Below are 27,950 nucleotides of genomic sequence, written 5' to 3' on the forward strand. Positions count from 1 at the left end.
ACTCAGATGACCCCAAAATAGACGTGTGAAGTCCTGTCTTAGTGACCGGGAGGGAAGGGTGGGGGGTGGGGGGAGCGGGAAACTGTTCCCAAACACGTCCACCTGATGGAAATATTCTGAGCTGGAATGAGCTGGAAATAAACTAGATGATGCTAAAAACAAACCTCTCTAGGGAGCTGGGCGGGGGTGCAGGCAAAAATAGATGATCGTCACCTGCTGAAAATGAAGGGGGTCTAGGGGTAGGGCTGGGGGGCAGCCCCTGTGGAAGCCTTAACAGGAGGAGCAGTGGCTGCAGTGTGCTTCCTAGGGCAGCGCCAGCGTCCAGCGGGCGGCCTGGGGTAGGGCTCTGACGGAGCCAGGGTCTTCCACCGGTGGGGGCCACACAGGGTGTGGGCTGCAGAGGCTCCGGGGCCCTGGATGGTCTGGAAACTGGAGTGATGAGCAGCGCACCGTCATGAGCTGCCCCCAGCTGCCCCTGGCTGGGAGAGGCCACGCGGACAACCACAGCTCAGCCCTGGCTGTCCACTGAGGCCGGGCGGGGGCAAAGGAGAGGCTGCAGTGGCCAATCCAGAGCCAGGTCAGACTGGGCGTCGCCATTATCTTCACTTTTTATTTTATTTATTTATTTATTTATTTTTTTTTTAGGTGAAATAGAAAAGAACAGTTTTATTGTTTGCCAGGCAAAAGGGGACAAAAAGGGCTCCTCCCTCCAAAGCTATGTGTCCCTATCTTGATTTTTTAAATGTTGAGTTTTAAGCCAGCTTTTTCACTCTCCTTTCACATTCATCAAGAGGCTCTTTATATCCTCTTCACTTTCTGCCATAAGCATGATATCATCTGCATATCTGAGGCTATTGATAGTTCTCCCATAAATCTTGATTCAAGCTTGTGCTTCATCCAGCCTGGCATGTCACATGATGTACTATGCATATAAGCTAAATAATCAGGGTGACAATATACAACCTTGACGTACTCCTTTCCCAGTTTTGAACTAGTCCATTGTTCCATGTCTGGTTCTAACTGTTGCTTCTTGACCTGCATACAGGTTTCTCAGAAGGTAGGTAAGGTGGTCTGATATTCCCATCTCTTGAAGAATTCTCCACAGTTTATTGTGAGTCACACAGTCAAAGGCTTTAGCATAGTCAATAAAGCAGAAATAGATGCTTTTCTGGAATTCTCTTGCTTTTTCTATGATCCAATAGATATTGGCAATTTGATCTCTAGTTCCTCTGCCTTTTCTAAATCCATCTTGTACATCTGGAAGTTCCTGGTTCACGTGCCGTTGAAGCCTAGCTTGAAGGATTTTGAGCATTGCCTTGCTAGCATGTAAAAGGAGTGCAGTTGTGTGGTAGTTCGTACATTCTTTGACATTGCCCTTCTTTGGTATTGGAATGAAAATTGGCCTTTTCCAGTCCTGTGGCCACTGCTAAGTTTTCCAGATTTGCTGACATATTGAGTGCAGCACTTTCACAGCATGATCTTCTAGGATTTGAAATAGTTCAACTGGAATTCCATCACCTCCACTAGCTTTGTTCATAGTGATGCTTCCTAAGGCCCACTTGACTTCACACTCCAAGATGTCTGACTCTAGGTGAGTGACCACACCATTGTGGTTGTCTGGGTCATTAAGACATTTCTGTACAGTTTTTCTAATTCTAGACTCCTAATTTATCCCTTTCCCTTTCCTGTTTGGTAACCATAAACTTGTTTTCTCTGTGAGTCTGTTTTGTATTAATAAATAAGTTCATTCGTTTCATTTTTTAGATTCCACATATAATACTATACAATATTATAAATAATATTGGGCTTCCCTTGTGGCTAAGCTGGTAAAGAACCTGCCTGCAATGTGGGAGACCTGGGTTTGATCCCTGTGTTGGGAAGATCCCTGGAGAAGAGAAAGGCTACCCACTCCAGTATTCTGGCCTGGAGAATTCCATGGACTCTATAGTCCATGGGGTCACAAAGAGTCTGACACAACCAAGTGACTTTCACTTCATAAGTAATATTATATGATATTTGTCTTTCTCTGACTTAATCCACTTAATATGACACTCTCTAGGTCCATTTGTGTTGCTGCAAATGGTATTATTTCATTCTCTTTTAGGGCTGAGTAATATTCCATTATATTACTGGAATATATATATATATATTCCATTATATTCCAATATTCCTTATGGCAGAAAGTGAAGAACTAAAGAGCCTCTTGATGAAAGTGAAAGAGGAGAGTAAAAAAGTTGGCTTAAAGTTCAACATTCAGAAAACTAAGATCATGGCATCCGGTCCCATTATTTCATGGCAAATAGATGGGGACAGAGTGGAAACAGTGGCTGACTTTATTTTTCTGGGCTCCAAAATCACTGCAGATGGTGAGTGCAGCCATGAAATTAAAAGACGTTTACTCCTTGGAAAGAAAGTTATGACCAACCTAGACAGAATATTAAAAAGCGGAGACATTACTTTGTCAACAAAGATCTGTCTAGTCAAGGTTATGGTTTTTCCAGTGGTCATGTATGGATGTGAGAGTTGGACTATAAAGAAAGCTGAGCGCCAAAGAATTGATGCTTTTGAACTGTGATGTTGGAGAAGACTCTTGAGAGTCCCTTGGACTGCAAGGAGATCCAACCAGTCCATCCTAAAGGAAATCAGTCCTGGGTGTTCATTGGAAAGACTGACTGAAGCTGAAATTCCAATACTTTGGCCATCTGATGCAAAGAGCTGACTCATTGGAAAAGACCCTGATGCTGGGAAAGATTGAGGGCAGGAGGAGAAGGGGACAAGAGAGGATGAGATGTTTGGATGGCATCACTGACTTAATGGACATGAGTTTGGATAAACTCCGGGAGTTGGTGATGGTCAGGGAGGCTTGGTGTGCTGTGGTTCATGGGGTCGCAACGAGTCGGACACGACTGAGCGACTGAACTGAACTGATTGACCATCTGGATGTCTTTGGAGAAATGTCTGTTTAAGTCTTCTGTCCATTTTTTGATTGGGTTCTTTGTTATTGAGCTGTATGAGCTCTTGGTATATTTTGGAGATTAATCTCTTGTTGGCTGCATCATTTGGAAATATTTCCTCCCATTCTGCAGGTTGTCTTTGTCTTGTTTATGGTTTCCTTTGCTGTGTCAAAGCTTATTAGTTTGGTTAAGTCTCATTTGTTTATTTTTGCTTTTATTTCTATTGCCTTGGGAGACTGACCAAAGAAAACATTGGTACAATTTATTTCAGAGAGTGTTCCATGGGGCCTTGTTAGAAATTTTCATTTTCAGTTGTCACAACAGCTGAGCCGAGAGGTTTCCTGCAGTGGGACAGCATCATATGCATGTCCCATGTCCCACATGACTCTGAAATGTCACATGGAAGATGCATACATTTTATAATTATCTCATCCTAGGAGCTAATTCTCTTTCATATCAATATTTGTTGAACTGCTATATATGAAACTGAGTTTTCTCATATAACAACTGCTGAGTAGTGACTATGCTTTGTTTGGTTGGGATTTTATGCAGTATTTTTCCTCATTTGAGAAAATCACATCTCACAGTGGGCACCTCACTTGAAGCATTTGCATTGCAGATGCCGCACGTTATGTTAGTAGACTTTGCATTCAGTATGGTTTCACACGCAGGCACAAGCATCTAACTATGTCGTCAAGTTTTCTGACGTTCTAGTGCTCAACAAAATATGCATATCAAAACATGCATTTTTATATCATAAATCACTTTTCTGAAAGCTCTCTTTTATATTACATTCAGAACATTACATTGATTTTTAAGTGGTATAGGTATGTTGTCTTATTTTTGGATTCTATTTTGGGATAACAAAGGGGTCTTTAAAGATACTTCTTACCAATGGGGCCTTGCATCTGAGGGGGCTAAGGACCAGTGGTCCAGACAGCGGGATGCTCCTCCGCTGGGTGCAAGGGTGTAGGTGTGTGCAGTGATTCCCGGGGTGCTGGAGTTGACACCGGCAGCCCCACACTGCGTGCCTTCTAGGATGCACCCGCTGGCTGCCTGATGTCGAGTCAGGCCTTGGATCACAGGGTGGAAGGAAAAGACAAGCCCTGTCTCCGGGAGACAAGTCTGAAAACTGGTTTCAGGGCATAGAGGGGTGTGAAGGGCAACCCACCGGTCAGAGATTCGGAGGAGGGGTGGACCAGGAGGCACCATCACGAGACCAGGACGGGGAGCTGGAAAATCAACAGCTCTGGGCAATGTTCGAGAAGTATGTGTGTTTGGGTGAACACGCGTCCACTTTTCCGTTGGTGAACACCTTGGCGTGAGACTTGCCGAGCCATCGGACGTGGCCACATTCAGCTTTAGAAGACGATTCAGCGAGTTTTCCAAAGAGGTTGAGCCCATTTTCTATCCCGCCGGCCAATGAGTGAAAATTCTGGTTGTCCCACACCCTTGCCGACAAATGTTGCGTTCTGGCATTCTCAGTTTAGCCGGTCTGGCGGGCATGTAGCCGTGTTGACCCAGTGTTCAGAGGCAGCAGGATGGATAAGAGGGTTGTGGTTGTGTCCCACAGCGGGACTCTGTTCAGCAGCGTGACGACAAGCAGGGATCAGGATACCTGTCACAGACACGATGTCGAGCCAAAGAAGGATGATGTTCATACGAAGCTCAAATGCAGCCACAAGGACTCCCCCAGGTTGGGAGCCAGGGCGGTGGGCAGGGAGCAGGGCAGAGACTGGACAGGAGCTGAAGGGGCTCCTAGAGGCTGGGGAGTTCGGGATCTCTACCCGGGGTGCTGCAGGAATCCCTGGGGATCTGTGTCCTTTCTGCCAGGACCAGCTCAGCACTGAATGTGTGCTCACATTGAACACCTGCCTGTGAAGCTGCAAGGATCCAGGCCCCCCTTGTCATCTCACTCCTGTGTCTGAAGACATTAGCCTGTAGCTCTCCTGTAAGCACGGGTGGCCCGAATGTCTGTGTAGAGTCTGGAGTCAAATGGATGCTTGAAATCTTGGCCCGGGGCACTGCCTCCCCCAGGGAACGGTTCCTTCCAGACAGGTGTCAAGGGTGTGAGCAGACCCTGCCTTCTCCCCAGCTGAGAGAAGGGGCACCTGGCGGGTCTATTTGCACCGTATGCTGTCTGTCCCGTCTACAAAGTGACCCTCAGCGTCTGGAGAAGGAGCCTGACCTCCCGGTGGTCCCAGCGGCCGCAGTGCGCACCCAGAGAGGCGGGGAGGGCCCAGCGGGCTGGCAGTGAGAGGCGGCCGGCCGTCGGGGGTGGCACACGGTCTCCGCCCTTCCCGGGCACAGTGGGCACCCCGAGGCCCTGACGCAGGCCCCACACTAACGAGCAGGGGGTTTCTCCGAGCAGCCCTGCCCGGCCTGGATCAGAAGAGGCGCGGCGGCCCCCGAGCATGCTGCCTGCTGACGCCCCCGCCGCCCCCGCTGTTCCCGCCGCCCTTCTTCCGAGGGGGCCGGGGCCCGGTGAGTACCGCTTACTGTCGGGGGTCCCGGGGCGCCCCTCCGCCCAGCCACGCCCCCTCCGCCCGGCGGGGGCTCCTCCTGGTACTGTCTTCAGGGGCCGGTTCTCTGCACCCCGCTGGTGCCCGGTGCACCTCAGGCGGGATGGAGGGAGGGAGATGCTTCCTCACCGGGAACGGGGCTGGGCCGTTCAGCTGGCCAGCAGACAACGTGTCTTTCTCGGCAGGTAGACGGCGGGGCAAGTGTCCTGTCGGCTCAGAGACACTGAGGTGAACTGATAGCTTTCTGGGCTCCTGTCAGCGGCTCAGACGTGGAGTTTCCCCCTCTTGTTTTTTCTTCTCCCTAAGCACGTGTGAAATTTCCTTCTTACTCGGTTATCCATGAAGTGACACAGGAAACAGTCCTGTGAGGGAGAACGGAACTGAGGAAAGGGAGGGCAAAGGAGGGAAAGAGCAGGATGGGGGAAGCTGAGCTGGAAGGCATTCCAGGGACTCTAGATGTTCAGATTTTCCCAGAACCTCTTAGACCCGTACTGTCCAATACACTAGCCTCTGGCCCTATCTGGCCAGTTCCAACTGAGATGTGCGGAGTATAAAATACACACGGAATGCTTTTTATAATGATGCAAAAATATCTCAGTAATTTTTTTTCTTGCATTGAAATAATATTTCAGATATATTGGGTAAGATAAAATACTCACCAGAATTAATTTCACGTGTCCCCTTTTACCTTTTTTATGTGGTTACGAGAACATTTAAGATGGCACGGGGGTCTCGCATTAGTGACTCATTTTACTCCTATTGGATGGTGCTGTCCTGGATGCTGGGTGAAGGCTCCCGAGCGAGTTCCTAACTCCATCCAGAGTGGTTGCTTTTTCTCTGTAATCCATTTAAGCCGGGTTGTCTCAGCAGATGGGAGGAAGGGGACTGGGAGTCAGAGGTCGCTTTCCTGAGACGCCCACTGGGGAGTCAGGGAACGGCCGGCCTTGGGGCCTGGGCTGTGGGACAGGTCTGTGCCCGGGGGCTGACTGTTCTTCTGCACCCCTGGTCGGACCTATAACCTGTGCCACTTTGTCTTGAAGCTTCTCTCCCCGGACGTGAAGAATCTCGTCCTGGAACTGGAGACGGCACGGTCCCCGTGTGTGCAGGGGTCACTCAGCTCATCTGGGCCTCCGGGCCCCCAGGTCAGTACACCCTGGGCTCTTCCCCTGAGGTCCGGGCCCGCAGGTCAGTGCACCCCCAGGCCCTTCCCCTGAGGTCCTCTGCTCAGGGCAGGGACCCTCCCCCGCCTACCACACCCCGGGAAGAGCTGCCCCCCTTCAGGTGCCTTGGAGTTGTTTTCCTGCCCTGGAGGAATCACGTGGTTCTTCTCTGGCCGATTCTGCCTCCCAGCCTCAATGTGCCCATCTGCACAATGGGGATATAACTTCCCCTGCAGTGCTAGATGTGGGAGGTGGCCAGGCGAGCTACTGCCTAGATGGGGGTGGTTATTGTTATAGCGGTCATCAGAAAAACACTCAGGGGCAGTGTGGCTGTTAACCCCACCCAGAGGGGCCTGTGTGCAGGGCAGAGAAACAGGGCAACAAGGAACGTGGTCCTGTGAACTCATTTTGGCCCCAAACTCGGGCCCCAACCAGCCCGCCCCTCCCCACCAGAGCTCAGGTCAGAGTGAGGAGCAGGCCGAATGCTGGTGGAAGGATTTTTAGGGAGACAAAAGGTCCCCTCCAGAGACTGTCTCACAGACTCCTGGGCCCTCTGGCCGACCTGGAAGAGGGGGTCCATCGAGGAGGACCTGGGGTCTGGAAGTCTGTCACCTCTCTTGTGGCTTCCCGTCACAGGAAGACTAAGACACACTCCTCACCCTGGGAGCAGAGCCCCGGGTGGGGACCCATATCTCCTGCAAATTGTCTCCCATGACGTCACGGCCCGCCCAGTGCAGCCGCAGTGTGTCCTGGGTCCTCAACCACCCGAAGTCTGTGGCGGCCTTAGGGCCTTGCTTGCAGCTCCGGCTGTCTGCAGTGCCCTTCCTTCTGACTGTCCCCGTGGCCAGCTCCTCTGTCCCTCAGAACCCAGGTGCCCCACCTCCTCAGACATGCCCCCTCCACCCTCCTTCTGCAGTAAGCACCCCATCACTCTCCACCCAGGGACCAATTTTCCTTCTCTGCATAGTTTTATCATGTCGTTATAGTTTTATTCTTGTTCCCAGACTCGTGGGTCTGCCCACCTCCATAAAATACAAGCTCTATGCCTGAGGTTGGCAAATTATGGCCAAGGGTCCAGTCCAGCGTGTTTTGTAATTAAAGTTTGTTGTTCTCTGGCGACTTCTTGCACTGAAGGGCAGAGTTGAGTTATGACAGAATTGCTGTATTAGAGGCAAAGCCAAAGTGTTTCCTGTCTGGCTCCTTGCAGACCAGCTCTTGCGAGCAGGGACTGTCCACCTTGCTTTGTGCCCACCCACACCAGTACCTGGGGTGTAGTCCTGTCCTGTGTTCCTGGGGAATTTTAAAAGGTCCTCAAGAGCTTGTGATGTGCAGAGAGGCTTGGAATCTCTTGGCTGGGAAGTAGAGCTTCCCCATAAATGTTTATTGAATGCAGTGAAGAAAGCAGGACTTGGGACCCACAGTTGGCCAGAACTGCCACAAAGGCTCTGGGAAGTCTGCAGAGACGCACGGTGGGTGCCCGAGGCTCAGCTCCCAGGGGGTCTTCCACCTTGTCAGCTCCCGTGGTCTGCACCTGCAGACAACCCACGGGAAAGGAAGGGGGTCCCGGCTGCCTGGAGGCCATGTCTCCAGCTCCACAGGAACCTCTCTGACCTGGTGCAAGCCCACGTGGGTCCCGAGGAGGCTGTGTGGCTGGCTCCAGGGATCCCACAGCCACCTCTGCGCTCCAGGAACACAGGGTGACCCTGTACCCATGCAGAGGGGGAGCCTCGGAACCACAACTGCCAGCACTGGGAACTTGCTGGAAGCACAGAATCTCAGCCTCCCCTCCCCCCACCCCACCCCCTCTCATCAGAACCTGCATCTTAGCAAGATTCCCCAGAGGGAATCACCCTCATGTCAAAGTTTGGGAAGCCCTGAGCTAGGGACAGCATCATGGCCTGATAAATAGTTCTAGCCTATTTGAAGAAAACGAAAATCACTGAGGCTTGGAAAAGAAGAAAGAATGGAACTGAAACTTTCCCTTTCCGCCCCCTCCCCCAAACAGAAGGAGAATAAACCAAAAAATGGTGGTTCCCCAACTTTTCTGCCCATTAGAATCCCCTGGGATGCCTGTGTCCCTGGGGAATTTTAAAAGGTCCCCCAAGGGCATCTGATGTGCAGAGAGGATTGGAATCCCTTAGCTGGAGTGGGTCGTTTGAACAAGCTTCACAGAAATCCTATTTCAGGCAGGCTTCACGTAAGGCGTGCTCACCTGCTGATCTTGGGGATGAAGAGGCGGCCCAGGGGTTTTGGTGGATTTCCTCTCTGCCGTCCTGGGGAGCTTGGCAGACAGCTGCCAACTGAGGGTTTCATAAGCACGTGCACCGGGGGCAGCTGCATCCTGCAGTGTGTGCCAAGCTCCAGTGCGACAGGCGCGGGGGGTCCCCGAGCTGGACTCGGCCCCACCCCCTGGCTGAGCAGTGGGACAAAAATTCATTCTTCACCTGCCCACCCTGTTAGCATCTTGAAACAGAAGGCTTTTTGCTCTTCCTGGTACCCAGAGGTCCACCGCGGGAATTTCTGTGTCAGCTACTCCTGAGAGCAAAGCCTCACTTCTGTCTGGTCAGGGCCCCAGGGGAACTTGGTAAGAGCAGCGGAAAAGAGGTGAGAGGTGGTGAAGCATCTTGTTTCACCAGATAGCCCTTCTTAAGTCCCTTGAGTTGCTCTCACCAGGCACTCAGGAGGTTCAGCCTATCGGAGAATTCCAGGGAGAAAAGGAAAATCACAGAGAGCAGGTGTGTGAGCACCGCAGTAATAGTGATGCTGAAAACAGCCCAGAGAAAGCAAGAAGAGGGTCCCAGGGAGGAGGATGGGCCTGGCCATGCTGGGACCCCTGAGTCTGCAGCGAGAACTGCCTACTGAGGGGCCAGGGCACCCAGGGCGCCCTCTCACCCGTCCTGCCTCTGGCTGATGCAGGCTTTGTTCTCTTTTTATCTTGATCGCGTAGGGCCCGCCCGGGCTTCCTGGCAAGACTGGACCAAAGGGAGAGAAGGTATGAAGCACCTCTGTCTTCACCCCCACCTCCCCTGGGTAACACCAGCCTGGTTTCTAGGGATGCCCCTGAGGGTTTTCTGGTTGAGATTTCAAAGCATGCACTCATCCTGCCTTAGAGGGTGACGATGGGCTCCATGGTGACTGTGGGAGTAGGACCCCATCCGTCCATCTCAGCGGGGCCCCGTGATGTGGTGGGGACGCTGTGAGCCTCCAGGGCACCTTGCCACGTGGGCACGCCAGCTCATCAGACCTGCCAAGCCCTCAGGTTCCAGAACTTTTCCTCCAAAGCAGTTTCTGCTTACCTGTCTTCTCCATCCACAGGGGGAGCTTGGTCGACCAGGAAGGAAGGTACGGTCCACGTTACCCTGTCAGAATTACACGGGCAGCTGTGCTGGGCAAGTGAGACTGTGTGCCCTCGGGGTGGGGACCAGCTGCACACTCCGCAGCCCCAATGCCCAGGCGTCATCCTGATGAGGATGGAAGTGACCGCCTCTCTCTGCCTGCTTCTCAGTCAGAGTCTGCAGCCTGCCCCTGGTGGCATTCGGACTTTGGAAGCTGCCAAGCCTGGCCAGGGTCCCCCCCAGCCTCATCCTGCCGTCCATCAGAGAAACCCTCCAAGGCCCCAGCCGGCGGCACCAAATGACTCTCACTGTCGATTTGATTAAACTGGAATTAAGTGTCAGACAAGAATGAATGGCTTTGCCTCAGGGCCCAGCTGAAATAAATGGGAGTTACCTCAGGTCGCAGGGACTCTGAATAAACCAAACATGCGTTATTAAGACTCTCATTAGCATCAGGAAGGAGTCAGTCAACCATTGCCCACTGCATTCAGGGGATGCTGGCACTGAAATTGTCGGTCTTGGTGATACAGAAGAAGGTTCACAACCAAGAAAAGATGCCCATGGTTCTAAATATAAATTACTATTTCCCCAGTTATTTTATTCAAATACTTTTACTATCAATAAGAGCCTCAAAAAGACCTTTGTATGACAAAGGCCCACCCCTTTAGGACACAGTTGACCTCCAGCCAAGGCCTAGTGGTTATCTGAAGTGCCGGGCTGGGAGGATTCTGGGGCCTGTGATTGCTTAGTGAGGTCTGCCGTGGGTGAAGCAGGCAGGAGTGGGAGCTAGCGTGCCCGCCAGCATCGTGATCTCTGGGTGAGGGATAAGAGAGAGAGCTGCTCTAGTCATTAATTCACTTGCACATGGCATGGACCACCTTTATCTCTGTGTCAAGGAAACCCAACTGAGGCCAAGGAGCTGTGGAAGAGTAAGCCCGGCAAGAGAGTGTGGGGGCAGTGAGGTGGGGTCTGTATTGACCTCTGCACCCACTGGCTAATTTCGGTTAGCCTAGCTGGGGATGTGGAAGGCTGTGGTACCAGGTGACATCCAGCTTCAGCCTGAGCCACAGAGGAGCTCTGCAGTGGGAATGGCAACAGAGAATTGGTCTTGCCTCACCTTGATGTAAAGGGGCTAGGCTGTTGGCTTAGGAAGGAGTGGTGAGTCAATTGCTGGGCAGCTTCCGCCCCCAGCAAATCCACACGTGCAGGTTGCAGGAAGGAGTGAGTTGTTATGGCAAGGAAGGTGTCCTCTGGGAGGTGGGCATGCTGAGCAGGGGATAGACCTCAAGGGAAAGGGCCCAGCATCTGTCCCTGACCCCCAAACCTCACCTTCCCCCTTCTATGTTGCCTCCTTGGAGAGAATATATTGGAATGCAGGGGATGTGTGTGTGGGTGATAACAATAAAAGGACCGAGACGTTTAGAGCTCCTTCCCACCACCTTCCATCCCTTGAATGAAATAGTCTCGTGTGTCGGCGTCATGTGATACCAAGGGCTTCAACCCATCTGAGTGGCCCAGCTTTCCAGGCCATGAGTCTTTGGAAGTGGGGATGAGGGTCCCAGGGCCAGGCTTAGGCCTATACTCCCTACCAGGCCACAGAGACAAATCTGTTTTCAGAGGGAGGGGAATAAGCCCAATAGTCCTAACTTTTGTTCTCTGTCTTTGAAGGGCAGACCTGGCCCCCCAGGGGTTCCTGGCATGCCTGGGCCTGTCGGCTGGCCCGGCCCTGAAGGCCCCAGGGTAAGTGTGTCGGCTCCCAGGGCATCAGAACTCGAGGGGAGGAGGTGGCGTCTCCCTTGTCTCCTGGCACAGTCGGCGAAACTCAACCTCCTCAAGACAGGGAGAAAGGAGAGAGCCCAAGGACTGCCCAGAGGGCCCCAAACACTTCCTCCCTTGCTTGGACCACAAGACTGTGGTCAGTCCCACAGCTGCTCCTGTGGGAGGAGAAACAAGGGCCTGCTGCCTCATTCCAGGGGCCCTGTCCTGCTCTGTCCTGAGGGTTAGCTTCCAATTCTTTGGCTCCTTGAGATGACCCCAAAGGAGCTTGTGTCTGGAAGGTTGTTGGCCCATCATACTAACTGGGCAGTGGGTGGAGGGTGAGGGCAAGGGAGTCGGAGGCTGGAACCATGGAAACCCTGCTTTCACAGATGGATCGCTAAATGCTGGGGAAATCCCCTTCCTCAGACAGGTGAGGAGAAGCTGACACACCCACACACATGTCTTTTTACACACTTTGGTTGTAGACTATAGCGTGCAGAGGCCATGACTTAGAACTGACCTGCAAAAGTCAGGGGTGGGCAGGCGAATGTCACCATCTGCTCTGACTCACTGGCTGCATTTATTATGAGACTAGAAAATTGTTCCCAGTCATCTTTAGGAAAATTCCCAAGGATATGTCCTTAAAAATCCACTGTATAGAATGCTTAGCCATCCTATATGGCAGCCACTAGCCACATGTGACTATTGAAATGTGCGAAGTGCAACTGAGGAACTGAAATTTTTTCAATTAATTTAAGTCTGAACTTAAAAATCTTTACTCAATTCATTTAAGTATTTTTGAGCAACTTGAGTTGAAATCTGCTCTTTTAACTGTAAATTTTATGAAATCTAATACAGATCAAGTATTTTGGATGAAAATTTAGCACCTGAATTGAGGTGTGATGTAAATTTAAATACACAACAGATTTCAAATATTTATTGTGAAAAATCAAATGTAAAACGCTCATGGATACTTTTTACATTGATGACATGTTTAAAATAATTGGATTATTAAATAGTGATTAATAATTAACTAGAGTAAATTTAATGTTTAAATTTAAAGTTAAATTCATCCCTTTAGTTTTACTTTTAAGGTGGCTTCTAAAAAAATTTAAAATTAAGTCTGTAGCTCACCTTCTATTTCTACTGTTTAGTGCTGGTTAAAGTTTTTTTTAGCACAGAAGGTACTAAAAGTTCCAACTGTAAACCATTCTGAGGGGTAACAGATCCCATCCATGAATCCTAGTCCCCTGCTTCCACCCAGAGGTTAATGGTCACTCTGCTTGGCTGCAAACCTAGGGAAAGAGTATATGGAAACATCTGAAAGGCCCTCCCTATGCAAACAGCAGAGCAGATGTAGTTTTTTGGAGCACAGATACCTTGTCCTTTGAGAACCCAAATGCCTTCATGCTCTCTTCCCCATCCTTTCCCAACCCTCTCTGGGAGAGGATCAAATGTCAGTTCATTTATAACACATGAGTGAGCATTTGGTTTGGAGAGCTGCTCTACCTTGGACAATTTCCTTCTATGTTTCATGACAAATACCAGAATGAAGCCTGGAGTCTGTAGTCTTGGGCCCCCGGGAGTGAACAAGGGAGCATTTGGGGTCCTGAGATTCACAGGCCAGCCTCGATATCCCCAGCTCCATCCTGATCTAGCCCATGCCTCTCCTGGTTCAGTTTCTCTAGGAAATGTCACTGGAGGTCCTTTTTTCCCCCCTTCTTGTGATTCCCACAGGGTGAAAAAGGTGACCTGGGTCTGATGGGCTTGCCAGGGTCAAGAGGACCAATGGGCTCCAAGGTCAGTGTGTTGGTCCAGACATATGGTTCCAGGTCTTCTGCTTAAGGCTCTAGAGCAGCTGGTGTCTATAAAGTGGGGACTGGGTGACTGCCGTCCCGGGCTGGGGATTATCACAGATGTTGGAGAGGCTGGTGCCAGGCTGTGCTTATCTTTACTAGCCCTCGGGGTGGGGGGGCATGTCCTGGGACACGGGGCAGAAGGAGGCCATTCCTGCTGTTCTCTTGGACAATGAGGGTCAAACCTCTGGACAACAAAGCAGATGGAAACCTTTTGTTTGGGCCTTTGAGGGTGGGGGTTAAGAAAAGCAATGTTCTTTTTAGGCCTGGTGTAAACACAACCCTCAGGGACATCTTTATACTCACTGCTGCAACCTCCCCTGACCTCCGCCCTAGAACGTGCAGCCCAGTGTGGAGACACATCCCACCACCCCATCCAGGGGTTCCTTCCACTCTTACTCCAGACCCGGAGGTCCTACAGGGCTGACTGTCAATGCGCCTTCTGCTTTCTTTTAGGGCTACCCTGGATCCAGAGGGGAAAAGGTTTGTGCTTGTCTCTGATGGCTCCCCGAGCCGAGTCTGGGGTCCGTGATGCACAGAGCATGGGCCCAGGGGTCTCTTTAGTCAGTGGCTGCAGCCGCCACCTCTCAATGTTACCCTGTCCTTCGTCAGTGGGCCGCGAGACAGAAGTGAGGGCCCCTGAGCCAAGGCAGGCGGGTTAGGGAGGCGCTCCCAGTGGAAGTGGAAGCCCCTCACGTGAGCAGGTAAGGTCTGGAGGTTGTGCCAGGTGCAGCGTGAACCACCCCTGGCAGGGGGAGCTGGGCAAAGATGGTAGATGTGTGACTTAGGCCCTGCTTCTACCACACAGCCTCGGTGTCTGTCAAAAATGGAGTAAAAAATCCAGCCACACCCTGAGAACAAATTTCCTGGAAGATAGGAGAAAATCTGGGACCCAGAATTTTCTATGGAGTGTCCTTTATTAATGTAAGCAGTTTTGGGGGATCCAAATAGGAGGTATCTCATAAAGAAGACCTTCCCTGGGCATACCCAGTCTTCTAAGGGCAGTGAGGGTGCTGACCTGTGGAGTTTTCAGTTAGAAATGCTCCAGTTTTTCTCCTTGGAGTTAACTCATTGACTCTTTCCTATGGCTTCCTCTTAGGGATCCAGAGGTGAAAGGGGTGACTTGGGTCCCAAAGGAGAAAAGGTAATGGGCATTTCATAGAAATGATAAACTACAGCAGAAGTGACATCCCCTAGCAATCTGCATCTTGTGGGCTGACTGACTGACTGCCTGGCTGCTGAATGACTGAATGACTGACTCACTGGCTGGCTGACAGGCTGCTGACTGACTGAATGACTGACAGGCTGGCTGACTGGCTGGCTGCTGACTGACTGAATGACTGACTGACCGACTGACTGGCTGGCTGGCTAACTGCCTGGCTGCTGACTGGCTGAATGACTGGCTGGCTGCTGACTGGCTGAATGACTGGCTGGCTGACTAACTGGCTGCTGACTGACTAAATGACTGACTGACTGGCTGCTGAATGACTGAATGATTGACTAACTGGCTGGCTGGCTGCTGACTGACTAAATGACTGGCTGGCTGACTGCCTGGCTGCTGACTGACTGAATGATTGACTAACTGACTGACTGACTGACTGCCTGGCTGCTTACTGACTGAATGGCTGGCTGGCTGACTACCTGGCTGCTGACTGACTGGCTGCTTACTGACAGAATGATTGACTGACTGGCTGGCTAGCTGAATGACTGACTGACTGGCTGACTGACTGGCTGCTTGCTGACTGAATGATTGACTGACTGGCTGACTGGCTGCTGACTGACTGACTGACTGCTGACTGACTGAATGACTGACTGACTGGCTGACTGCCTGGCTGCTTACTGACTGAATGGCTGGCTGGCTGACTACCTGGCTGCTGACTGACTGGCTGGCTAGCTGAATGACTGACTGGCTGGATGACTGACTGGCTGCTGACTGACTGAATGACTGATTGACTGGCTGACTGACTGGCTGGCTGGCTGAGTGAGTAAATGGCCGACTGGATGAAAGAATGAAGGAATGGCAGACTGCATGACTGGCTAGCTGACTGGCTGAATGAATGAATGCCTGTCTGATCGATTGAATGGCTGGCTGACTGAATGACTGATTGACTGGATGACTGACTAGCTGGATGGCTGACTTGCTGGATGACTAATGGGTTGGCTGGCTGATTGACGGGGCTTTATCTTGAAAATGACTGACCAAGTTCTTCCTCAGCCTTTTCAAGAATTATTTCAGAAGCAGTCATTATGTTTGTTTTTCTCTTCACAGGGTTTCCCAGGATTTCCTGGAATGTTGGGGCAGAAAGTAAGTACTCAGAAGTAGTAAAAATAGGCTTCAGTAACAAGTTAGATCCTCCAAGCACAGCAAAAAGAGGTCTGCCTTTCATCCATCAAGCACGATAAGTGGATTTCTTTGTGGAAGGTTCCTGTTTGAAAGGGGAGCAAGTTGCCAAATGTATTGGTAAGACCTCTCTCCGACTCAGAGGAGGAAGGGACACCCCACTTGAGAAGAGGGAGGCCTTCTCTGTGTCTCCTGTCTGTCAGGGGGCTATCAGACTGTTCAAAAGCAGAAAGCTTTGTGCCCCGGGACTCAGATTGGAGCTGCAGCGGCCAGGGGCCCTGGAGAGGGTTCAAGGCCAGTTCTGTTGGCACCCAGCTCAGCACTCCTTCAGGAGGGTACAGACACTACCAGGGGAATGCAGAGCTATTTTAGCAGGTGACAGCTAAAATGTTTTTATTTGACAGTTAAATGTATTATTTATTTAAGTACTTAGAAGGATTTCAGGACAAGGCTTAATAAAAAGGAGTTTATTTGGTTGACTTAAATAAAAAGTAGTCATTGAATAACAGAGTGATGTCAGATATACTAAAAATTGTGAAAGTGGCAACTGACTGACTTTTTTTTTTTAACTTTTATTTGAGGTTGGGGTCTGGGGAAGAGAACTCAGGCGTGAAGGTGAGGGGAGCGTCAGACAATAAAGAGAAAGGGTGCTTGAATAACCGCTTAGGACAATCACCACTGCAATGGTGGGTCCTTATGTTGTTAAGGCATTAAGATTAGAAATCTATTTTTGTCTAAGCCTCAGGGCATGATATTCTTCCAACAGGCAAGTGGGATGCTTTCTTAGAATTCTAAATTGTTTCCAAGTTCACCTTAAAATTTTATTTTCCATGCTTGAAAGTACAAAGTTTTATCTTTCTCCCATTGGTAGATTATATTTAAATAATTTCAATCATCTGAAATTATTATCATTTATCACTGCCCAAAGCTATCAAAAGCTCTGTTTCTGCTACCTACATAGAGTGCTGGGTTGAAAAGAGATTAATTATATAAGCAAATGAAAGGGAACATTACAGAGAAAAACAATTTTATTTTAAAATACTTAGTCTAGGTTTTCATTCTGTGTATCCGAGAGCAATACATTCCTGTAAAATTAAATATGACAGCTTCTCTGCTCTCTGTTCCATTCACTAGACTTTCCATAGAGAATTCTCCCTCCCTCCCATGCAGCCTGTTTAAGACAGAGGTAATGTGATGACCATAATTAGGTCTTCAGAGAGAAATTAGATCAAGATATTACTGGCTGCTTCCAACTGGTGAGGAGAAGGACCACACTTCCTTCAGGCAATCTTTTCCAAAAAATTATGCTGTTTATGCTACTGTTTTCTCCCAGACAAGCAAGGCGTCTCTCAGCCTCCTCTAAATAGCCAAGGAAAATTGTGCAAACATCTACATAGTCACAGAGAATCCACCCTATCCAAGCAGGCTGAAGAGCATGACGAATGAGAAAGAAATCGTAGGTTTAAGGACAGTTCTTGGTGAGGCAGGATGTTGGTAGCTTGACAAATTCATTACACTGGCTGAACCAGCAGATAATTTCAGAGCTCTATGCTTGATCCTCACTGTGAATTGGTGTTCCCTGGAATTTTCCATTGTGTTGTACACAATAGCGTCGCTGGGAGAAGTTATCTGGGTGTTATTCGTTGTCTAAGTGGTTAGGGAAGCTCTTCACAGGCACTGGCCACTGCCTGGCAGAAATTCTCATGGCTCCTGCTGCGAAACTTAGTTTGTGTGGTGCTTTCTGGGTGTCCAGGGGTTCCTGGGGGTAGGAAGGCTGCCCTGTGGGTTCATGAGCCAAAGAAGCCACAGGTGAGCCCAGAATCCTAGAAGAACACAGGGAAGAAGGGGATGGTCTGAGATGCAGAGACCAGTTTTACAAAAGGCTGACCTTAAACTCTCGAATTCTGCAGTTGGTGCATTTGCTTTTTAACTGGGAATATGGCTTATGTTTGGGAGAAGGGAATAGCTACCCACTCCTCTATTCTTGCCTGGAGAACCATGGACAGAGGAGCCTGGTAGGCTACAGTCCACAGGGTCACACAGAGTTGGACATGACTGACATGACTTAGCACACACGCATGGCTTACGTTGCTTTCCATGCAGTTTATAATAATTTTATTAGGAATTTGAACACATGTCTGGAACATCTCTCCCACAAAGTGTTTCTCTCTGAATCAAATGGAAGTGAGGTGGAACCAGCTTTTTGGTGAAGAGTAGGAATGTGTATTGGAAAAGGCAATGGCTCAGTTCAGTTCAGTTCAGTCTCTCAGTTGTGTCCGACTCTGCAACCCCATGGACTGCAGCATGCCATACCTCCCTGTCCATCACCAACTCCCAGAGTTTATCCAAACTCATGTCCGTTGAGTTGGTGACGCCATCCAACCATCTCATCCTCTGTCATCCCCTTCTCCTCCCACCTTCAATCTTTCCCAGCATCAGGGTCTTTTCAAATGAGTCAGCTCTTTGCATCAGGTGGCCAAAGTATTGAAGTGGGAGTTGGGGTTAGGGGCTACCCATTCCAGTATTCTTGCCTGGAGAATCCCATGTAGAGAGGAGCCTGGTGGGCTACAGTCCATGTGGTCACAACAAGTCAGACGCGACTGAGCAGCTAAGACGCGTGCACAGGGATGTATCTAACATGGAAGAAGCTTCCCAAAGATGATAGTTGTCAAAACTGTCTCTGATTATTCAAAAACCCCAGAGATTTGGATTTATGCTAAAAACACAACATAAAATTTCAACTAAGAAAGAGAGCATTTCCCCCAACAGTGTCCCAGGCACAGGCACAGGGGACTAAAATGCAGGCACCTCCCACCCTGGCCGCTTGGACTGGGGATCTGGGAACCAAACCGTGTGCTGCCCAGCCTCTGTGTCTCTCAGATGATAACCCCACCCGGGGTAACCTGCTCCTTCCCATCCTCTTCCGTGAAGAATCTCTTTCCCTGTCTCATGACCCTATCGCTCCCCCAGCCTCCTGAAGCAGCCTGCCTAGAAGAGAACGATGGCGGAGATGGCCCATGAAGGGGGCGGATCGACCTGGAGCTCTGCTGGAGCCTCGAGCCTCACCCCTCTCTTGCTTCTCTTTCTTCTTTCCAGGGAGAAATGGGGCCAAAGGGCGAGCCTGGGCTTGCTGGCCACCGGGGACCCACAGGCAGACCAGGGAAACGAGGCAAGCAGGTATGGATCCCAGGGCTAACCAGATCTGGGGTGCAGGGCATAGTGGGTCAGGGACCTTCTGGGCACACAATCTGGTCTCTGGCATCCTCTGGGCCAGGGGCAGGGCACCTGGGCTCCCTAGGGGAGCCGAATTTGAGGGGGATGGGGTAGAATGCTCATCTAGCTGTGTCCAATGCTGAAGCCAGGAGTGGGTCTTCAGTTCACAGGAACAGGTCTGTCTGCACCAAGACCACTGACCCCACGAAAACCTGCTTTTTACCTCAGTGTCCCAGAAACAGATGGACTTCTGGAACCAGCCCAGATATTTCCGGGCTGTTCAAGGGTCTTCTAGGTCTCAAAAGCAGGGTGTTTTCTCCTCCCTCAGGATCCCCATTTGTAAATGACCCTCTTCATTGGCACTATTCAGGGCCTAGGGAAAGTTTTCCTTCCCCAGGTCAGCAGGCTCTTGGGTCAAAACCATGTGATATAAGCTGTCCCCAGGGCCTCAGAGCACCTCACCCCTTTGAATGAGTCACATGTCCCTTACTCTTTCGGTTGCCACTCTGTTGGCTTTTTGCCTCCTTTTCCATTATACATGTAATACCTGAGCATTGTGAAAAATGGAAAGTTGAGAAAACTAGGAAGGAAATCATCTAAACACATAACATCCAGGCATAACCCTGTTACCATGTTGGTGGTCTTCCTTCCAATGTTATTGCTTCTGTGGACTCTCTAGCCATTTGTTCCTTTTATGACCAATATACATTTATATTTATCCTAAATTTTAATTAAAAATCACAACATATGCGCTTTCACTTGTTACTTCATTCATTAAGTGTTTTAAAACATTTCTTTTAAAATCCCTGTGTCAGATTTTAGTAAATGAGGGACCAGAAGATTGCTCGGACAAGAGAGGCCTAACCAGATTATAGATAATGCTGAGGAGTGAACACGTGTGGGCACGTTCCTATTCTTTCCTTAGGCTAGATCCATGGCTCTCAGACTCTAGCTTACATTGGAATCACCTGGGGGCTGATTCAATACAGATTCCCTGCCCTGGGTGCAGTGGTGGTGTTCCAAGTGTGTCTCTCCTCTTTCCTGCCAAGCCCTTACTTCCCAAAGACTCTGATATAAACCTTCAGGGTGGGTTGTTGCTTCTAAATCTCCACGTGAGTCTCACATGTGCCAGAACTCAGAACCACAGTAACGCTAAGAAGCCAGTTCTAGTCTTTTCAAAGTGGATTTAAGAATGACATAGACTCTGACCTGATGAATCAGCTTCCACGATGACTTTTATTTGTTTTGGTTGCGCTGGGTCTCTGTTGCTGGGTGCAGGCTCTCTCCAGCTGTGGTGAGCCAGGGACACTGTCTGTCAAGGTGTGTGCGGGCTTCTCGTGCCAGTGGTTTCTCCTGCTGCAGAGCTTTAGGCGCGCAGGCTTCACTAGTTTTGGTGCATGGGCTCAGAAGCTGTGGCACATGGGCTTGCTTGTCTGGTGGCATAGGGGATCTTTCTGGACCAGACATTACACTTGTGTCCTCCGAGTACCACCGAGACACCAGGGAAGCCCATCCATGGTGACTCTTGAAGTCACAAGGTTCCAGTTCAATTTCTAAAGCTTTACCGTGGGTAGCATGGCCACGAGGCCATAGATAACAGTTTCCTAAAAACTAGGCTCAGAAAAAGAAAGACAAAGGAAAAAGTCTTTTTAAAAAGAAAGCATTTTCCCCTCTATGGCCGTGTTCATCCAGAATGTGCTATGCTTGGGATTCGAGAAGCTACTTGGTTTCCGTCATCTGTGTCTTTCCTTGGACAGTGTTTGTCTGGTCCTGGTCAGAGCAGAAGCCAAGAAGTCTATTTCTTTAACCTGTTGAGAATGACTGTGTTGGAGCCATCTTAAAGACAACACCATAACCACGTCTGGGAGCTCAGTTAGGAATATGGACTCATCTTCCTCTAAGACTTTATAGACACCTGAGTGCCGCTTCAACCCCGGCCTGCCTGGTCAGCCTTGGGGGCTGGATGTGATGCTTTCTTTTTGTCATGAATTAATTGCCTAATAGAGTCTTATTCACAGGGTGTTTGTTGAGCTGTGGTGCTAAGAGTCTCTGGAGGTTAAACAACCCAGACCCCAGAATCAGAAATCCAGAAGAGGCTCCAGGAATTAAGAAATTCAGATCCAGAAGGACTGAAGATCCCACCAACCCAATTCCCTTGCATGTAGTCACCTAGAAACCAGGGGCCAGGGAAGTGGCATGACCACCCAGGACCCCCCAGCCAAGCCAGCTCCCCAGCAGGGACAGAAGCTGGAGACCTGAGACCAGTCTCCCCACTGCATATCTTCTCCTCAGCCTCCTGCTTCCAAGCTGGCCTTGGGCAGACCCAGGAAAACCACATGAGTGTATCACACACGTCTTCCTTCTCAGAGACACGGCGGCTTCCTGGATGGGAATCCCCAGATTTTGTGCAACAAAGGGATGAGGAGCATTTTCCTGGAAAGCAGTGCTCAGTGAGTCCTGCTCACAGAGGCAAGGCCGATCCGAGCAGATGACTGACAAGCAGAACATTCTGTTACCGCCGAGGTCAGGACGAGGAGCGTTTCCAGCTTCTTCGAGCTGTGTCACTTCCTCTGCTCAGAGCCAGCCGATGTGGCTGTTAGATAAATGAGCCTTCGCTGCGGCTATATTAAGAAGGTGTGACTTCCTGTGCCATCTGCAAGGGGAACCTGTCTCGGTGGCCTCGCAGATTGCTAAGGCTCAGGCAAAGCTTAAGACTCCCTCCCTTAGGATGGAGTTGGGGACAAACTCTGACCTCACCATCCCACATGAAGGATTTGAGAACTCCTTGCACACTGCCGAGAGAGCCCCCAGGGCCACGTGGGCAAGGTGGCAGGTCACACATCCCATGGTGGTTGAAAGGCATGCTCGGCTGGCATGCCCCCCAGGCTTGGGAAGATTTACATTTCAGCAGGTGGGTGAGGCAGTCCCAGCACACCTGTGTGAAGGGGACCCATCCAAAGCTGCCGAGCTCCAGGCACCGCCGTGGTCAGGGCCCAGGCAGGGACAGTTAGCCACTGGCTCGGGGGGAGGCTCTGCAGGTATGTCAGCCTTGGTTTCTGGGGTTGTTCCTAAGGGCAGCCCCGGGAGAGATGTGTGCACTTAACCCTCCAAGAGCAGACCGCAAAGAGGACATCCCACGTGGAAAGACACAGGTACACGTCTCTTTACGAGTCAGGACTTTTCTGACCGTGGAGCAAAGATGAAACCAAGCCAGCTGCTATGATAATCAGCTTGGCCCACGAAGCCCTTGGTTCTGTGCAAACCACGTTTTCACCTCTGAGATCTTTGCTAGCCTCGTGACAAGCCTATGAAGGTGTATATTGCCTGGCTGCCTTTCACAGACAAGAAAACTAGGGCACAGAGCAACGCCCTGAGTTACGCAGGGCCTCATGGACCAGATGAAAAGCCAGATTTCCTGACCTAGAGCCAACAAACCACATCCACTCTCTGTGTTCAGCTTCTCCTCCTCCCCAACTTGATCTGGGGAAAGGAGGTGAGCAAGACAGATTCCAGCCTGTGGGGAGCTTCTGTCTCCTGGAGGGACGTAGATGGAATGACTATAGACCAGTTGTAGCTCTGAGCAGGGGTGAAGGCCATGAAGGCAAAGGGCCTGTGCCAGGGAGAACTGACTGGATCAGGAGAGGTCGGGGAAGGCTTTGCCACAGTGGTGTTTTCACTGGGAGTGGAAGGATGGGAGGGAGTTATCGAGGCAGAAGGGAGGGGAGAGCAGTTTGGGGCAGAGAGGAGTCTTGAGAAGCAAAATAAAAGGCATGTGCTCCTGAAGCCCAACAACGTCAAAAGGCTGGGACAAGCCTGGAAAGTCCAGCTGTGCAGGGCTGGGGAGGCTGAAGGAAGGGGCTGTGTCTTCATCCTGAAAGCACCAGAGGCCACAGGGTGGGAAGAGCTCTTGTGCTGAAACAGAAATGGTCTGATCGGAAAGCACCTGCTCTTTCCGCACCCGCCAGAGAGGGGGGTGGGTTGGATCCTTCCCGTTTGCTGTCACATGCTGTGTGTCTAGGACAGAGCAAGAAGTGATGCCTGCATAAAGCGAAATTAGGGTTACCAGAGGGAGATGGATGGGAAAGGGGCAGATTAACACATCCACACTATTACACATAAACTAGATAAGCAACAAGGATTTACTGTATAGCACACAGAACTCTACTCAATATTCTATGATGGCCTGTAATGGAATATAATTTTTAAAAAACCATTGAATCACTATGATGTACCATGGAAACTGACACAGTCCTGTAAATCAACTATACCCCAATATAAAAAAAATTGGGTATCTATAAACTTGCATCCAGCACTTTCTCAAATGTTGCTTGCCCTGAACTTTTTATGAGCTTGGTGACCTCTGGGACTGCATTCCTCCTCCAGCACTTGGTCCAAAGTACAAGCTGGTTGCCAGTGGAGAGCTGACTGGGGAAGAAAGTCTGCAATGTCCTGCTCTTACAATGGGCTCTGCCTTTTTCTCCATCAGGGGCAGAAAGGAGATAGTGGTGTTACAGGCCCCCCAGGCAAACCTGGGCCTTCTGGTCAACCTGGCCGTCCGGGTCCCCCAGGCCCCCCAGGTCCTCCCTCTGCAGGTAAGAACTTCACTGCTTCACCTGGTTCAGAGTGTCAGCCTCTGGCCAGCCTCCCAGAGGGAGTCCAGCAGAGGTCAGACTTGAAATGCCTGCAGCAATTCAATACACTTCTAATTTATCCACCATTTGGCTTATTCGAGTTTTACACAAGGGAGATAAACACTATTAAGGTTTTGATTTAGCATTTTGGAGAACAAATAGAGGAGAGAAAAAGAAAAAAATCACATTGGTGATGTCATTGATACATGAAGTGAAAAATAACCAGCTAGTACTTCAACAGCGAACACCTCTTTATAGAAAAACATTTCATGGCTCCAAGCAATTCGGAGTAAAGATGACACTGCAAATTTTTCTTTCTTACATAGTGTTATGAAAGAGTCCACACAGATTTGCATTGACTATGGAAAGAGTTTGTTACAAAGAAATGAAAGTCTCCCTTGAAGAGGCCATAGGTACACTGATACCTTGTTTTACTTGCATTTGAGGAGCTAAGCCTTTTATTTGGTTTGTTAGAAAAGAAGGCCTTTCACAACACATCCTCTGTATTAACACAGCATCTCTTGGTGCTGTGTTTATGTAGATGAATACTGTTTACTGACTGTGCAAGATCCATTGTTTTCAGTTATGCAAAAGGAACCAAAATTTTTATTCTAATTCTTTTCTTAAGAAAATGAAGGCATTTAAAATTCCAAAGTGCACTTTCCCCCACTGTGTTTATGGGTAAATATTTACAAACACATCATAGGATGGCCAAGAAATATAATTCTGTTAGATCCTTGAAACCAAATGAAAACCGGCCCTGAGACTGCAACCAGCTAGGATGCTGGGAAAAATTCAATCTTGCACATTAATGGGGTTCCCTCCACTTCTTCAACTGTCACAGAACAGTGGGGCAGAGATCCTGGGGGATTATGGTGAAAGGACATCATAGGAGGTCCCTCCAGCCCTTGACCGGCCCCATTCACCTCTGAAACCAGTTGCCCGAGGCCATGTGGTCACAGGGGTGACCACCATCCTCATACCAGGCTTGGGTGTCAGATCATCTCCAAACCTGGGAATCCTGGGCTTCAAAGGTCAGCTTTCCCAGGAGCACCCCACAACCGCTCCTCCTGAGATTTGCAGTCTCCACGTCTCCAGGCTTTGGGGTCCCTGTCCTCCCACGTCTGGGGTGATCTCTCCTCTTCTGACCTCCAGCCCCTCCCTCCTCATGGTCCTCATACAGCGCTGCCCCTCTTGAGAACAGAAGGCAAACGTCGTCTAATATGACCTGTTTCTCAGCAAGGGCAAGAAAGCACGGTCTAGCTGCCCCCTTGAAATCGGGAAGGAAAAAGTAACGGAAGGACAAGCATCAGTCACTTCGACATCCTGCCGCACCCATTTCTGTCTGTTAGGATCTGGCCCGAGCAGTAGCTTGGCCCCGTGTCCCTGCCCACACTGTCTCCCTGAGATGACTGGATGATCCGGATGAAAGTTCTTTGGGTCAGTCCTCTCCCTTCTTGGTTCTGAGGCAGGACGTTTCCCTCAAGCTCACGACCCTGGGCTGCCAAACCCAGAGACTGACAGCATGGCCTGAAGCCTGGGTTTTGCTTTTGGAAGGGATGTTTTTGGCCCCTGGTGCATATTTCAGTTCAGTTTCAGTTCAGTCACTCAGTCCTGTCCGACTCTTTGCGACCCCATGAACCACAGCACGCCAGGCCTCCCTGTCCATCGCCAACTCCCGGAGTTTACTCAAACTCATGTCCATTGAGTCGGTGATTCCATCCAACCATCTCATCCTGTTGGCCCCTTCTCCTCCTGCCTTCAATCTTTCCCAGCATCTGAGTCTTTTCCAATGAGTCAGTTCTTTGCATCAGGTGGCCAAAGTATTGGAGTTTGAGCTTCAGCATCAGTCCTTCCAATGAATATTCAGGACTGATTTCATTTAGGATGGGCTGGTTGGATCTCCTTGCAGTCCAGGGGACTCTCAAGAGTCTTCTCCAACACCAAAGTTCAAAAGCATCAGTTCTTCTGCGCTCAGCTTTCTTTATAGTCCAACTCTCACATCCATACATGACTACTGGAAAAACCACAGCTTTGACTAGACGGACCTTTGTTGGCAAAGTAACGTCTCTACTTTTTAATATGCTGTCTGGGTTGGTCATAACTTTCCTTCCAAGGAGCAAGCATCTTTTAATTTCATGGCTGCAGTCACCATCTGCAGTGACTTTGGGGCCCAAGAAAATGAAGTCTGTCACTGTTTCCCCATCTATTTGCCATGAAGTAATGGGATCAGATGCCATGATCTTAGTTTTCTGAATGCTGAGCTTTAAACCAACTTTTTCACTCTTCTCTTTCACTTTCATCAAGAGGCTCTTTAGTTCTTCGTCACTTTCTGCCATAAGAGTGGTGTCATCTGCATATTTGAGGTTACTGATATTTCTCCCAGCAATCTTGATTCCAGCTTGTGCTTCATCCAGCCCAGTGTTTCTCATGATGTACTCTGCGTATAAGTTAAATAAGCAGGGTGACAATATACAGCCTTGATGTACTCCTTTCCCAATTTGGAACCAGTGTGTTGTTCCATGTCCAGTTCTAACTGTTGCTTCTTGACCTGCAAAGAGGTTTCTCAAGAGGCAGTCAGGTGGTCTGGTATTCCCATCTCTTTCAGAGTTTTCCACAGTTTTTTGTGATTCACACAGTCAAAGGCTTTGGCATAGTCAATAAAGCAGAAGTAGGTGTTTTTCTGGAACTCTCTTGCTTTTTCAATGATCCAGCGGATGTTGGCAATTTGATCTCTGGTTCCTCTGCCTTTTCTAAAACCAGTTTGAACATCTGGAAGTTCATGGTTCACGTATTGCTGAAGCCTGGTGTGAGATGAGTGCAATTGTGCGGTAATTTGAGCCCACTTTGGCATTGCCTTTCTTTGGGATTGGAATGAAAACTGACCTTTTCCAGTCCTATGGCCATTGCTGAGCTTTCCAAATTTGCTGGCATATGGAGTGCAGCACTTTCACAGCATCATCTTTTAGGATTTGAAATAGTTCAACTGGAATTCCATCACCTCCACTAGCTTTGTTCGTAGTGAATGCTTCCTAAGGCCCACTTGACTTCACATTCCAGGATGTCTGGCTCTAGGTGACTGATCACACCATCGTGATTATCTGGGTCGTGAAGATCTTTTTTGTTCAGTTCTTCTGTGTATTCTTGCCACCTCTTCTTTTTGGGGTATTTAAGGGCTCACAAAACTAAGGAATAGCCAGGGAGCCTGTGGTTGGGTGGCATCCTCCTCAAACGAAGACCTCAGTGGTCCCACAGTGTATCCGACTTGAATCCTGGTTCCCCTCTCAAGCGTGGGGTGGGGTGGGAAGGGCAGGGCTTGGAGACTTAGCCGCCCCCTTAGCTGCCGGCTGGATTATCTTGTCAGCCTCTGGGGGACTGCAGCCCCTCCCTGTCGCAGGGCCAATGTAGCCCTGTATTGTCTCCTTGGTTCTCCAACACCTTCTCCTTCAGCCCGCTGTGCCATTGCCCCGTTCCTGGCCCCCTCCCCCACACCACCCTCTGTCCTCCAGAGGACTCTGCTCCTGGTTGGGCTGGAGCATATTCCTAAAGTCCTTCTGGTTCACCTGGCCTGACACAGCGTTCCTGTCAGCCCCGGGACCACCCCACCACCTCCTCTCCTTCCTCCCGAGCTCTCTCTTCTGCACCCTTCCTGGTTCCTGATGGGACATCTCCTTCCCTCGGGCTGCGGTCCCCGCTGCATCTGCGACAGTCCCTTGCTGGTGACTGCTTCCTACAGGTGTGTCTCTTCTTCCTCCTGGTGGCAGGTCCTTGAGGCAGGGTCCTGGCTGAGTCAGCTTTGCACCCCCCGTTTGCACCCACCTGTAGGTGCTCACACACCGGGGCCCCTTTAGCTGTCAGGCTGCCCCCTCCCCCCACCAATCATTGCACAGCAGCCAAGCAGGATGCAGGGGGGCTGTTTGACTGATGTCCCTTCCCTGTGCCTTCCTTTGGGTCACTTCCCCTCTGTGGAGCCTCCCAGAGTGAGGGAACTGAAGAAAATGGGGCAAGAATCCTGCTCTTTGGAAATGTTTCTTTTTGGGGGGCGAGGGGTGGGGACAGTAGGAGAGGGAGGAGTTTAGAAGAGACCTTCCCTGTGCCCGGGACCAGTTAGATCATCATCAGGAGTTGGAACAGGCCTCCAAACTCATTTCTGAGACTACCTTTGAGAGCCTGGTGAAGT

The 27,950-nt window shown here is 50.0% G+C and overlaps 1 protein-coding gene across 4 annotated transcripts in view; it reads left to right on the forward strand.

Moving 5' to 3' along the window:
• COLQ (collagen like tail subunit of asymmetric acetylcholinesterase) overlaps nucleotides 1-27,950 on the forward strand; it is a 62,178-nt gene that overhangs the window by 24,455 nt on the left and 9,773 nt on the right. For all 4 annotated transcript variants that reach the window (XM_061167959.1, XM_061167958.1, XM_061167956.1 and 1 more), the window contains exons 2-12: nucleotides 5,326-5,438; nucleotides 6,517-6,618; nucleotides 9,584-9,628; nucleotides 9,952-9,978; nucleotides 11,640-11,711; nucleotides 13,467-13,529; nucleotides 14,042-14,068; nucleotides 14,685-14,729; nucleotides 15,855-15,890; nucleotides 19,023-19,103; nucleotides 23,626-23,731. In XM_061167959.1, the coding sequence (XP_061023942.1) occupies nucleotides 5,326-5,438; nucleotides 6,517-6,618; nucleotides 9,584-9,628; nucleotides 9,952-9,978; nucleotides 11,640-11,711; nucleotides 13,467-13,529; nucleotides 14,042-14,068; nucleotides 14,685-14,729; nucleotides 15,855-15,890; nucleotides 19,023-19,103; nucleotides 23,626-23,731 (717 nt within the window). The remainder of the gene's footprint in view (nucleotides 1-5,325; nucleotides 5,439-6,516; nucleotides 6,619-9,583; nucleotides 9,629-9,951; nucleotides 9,979-11,639; nucleotides 11,712-13,466; nucleotides 13,530-14,041; nucleotides 14,069-14,684; nucleotides 14,730-15,854; nucleotides 15,891-19,022; nucleotides 19,104-23,625; nucleotides 23,732-27,950) is intronic.

The sequence above is a fragment of the Dama dama genome, chromosome 19 (genome assembly GCF_033118175.1).
Source record: "Dama dama isolate Ldn47 chromosome 19, ASM3311817v1, whole genome shotgun sequence".
Lineage (NCBI taxonomy): Eukaryota > Metazoa > Chordata > Mammalia > Artiodactyla > Cervidae > Dama > Dama dama.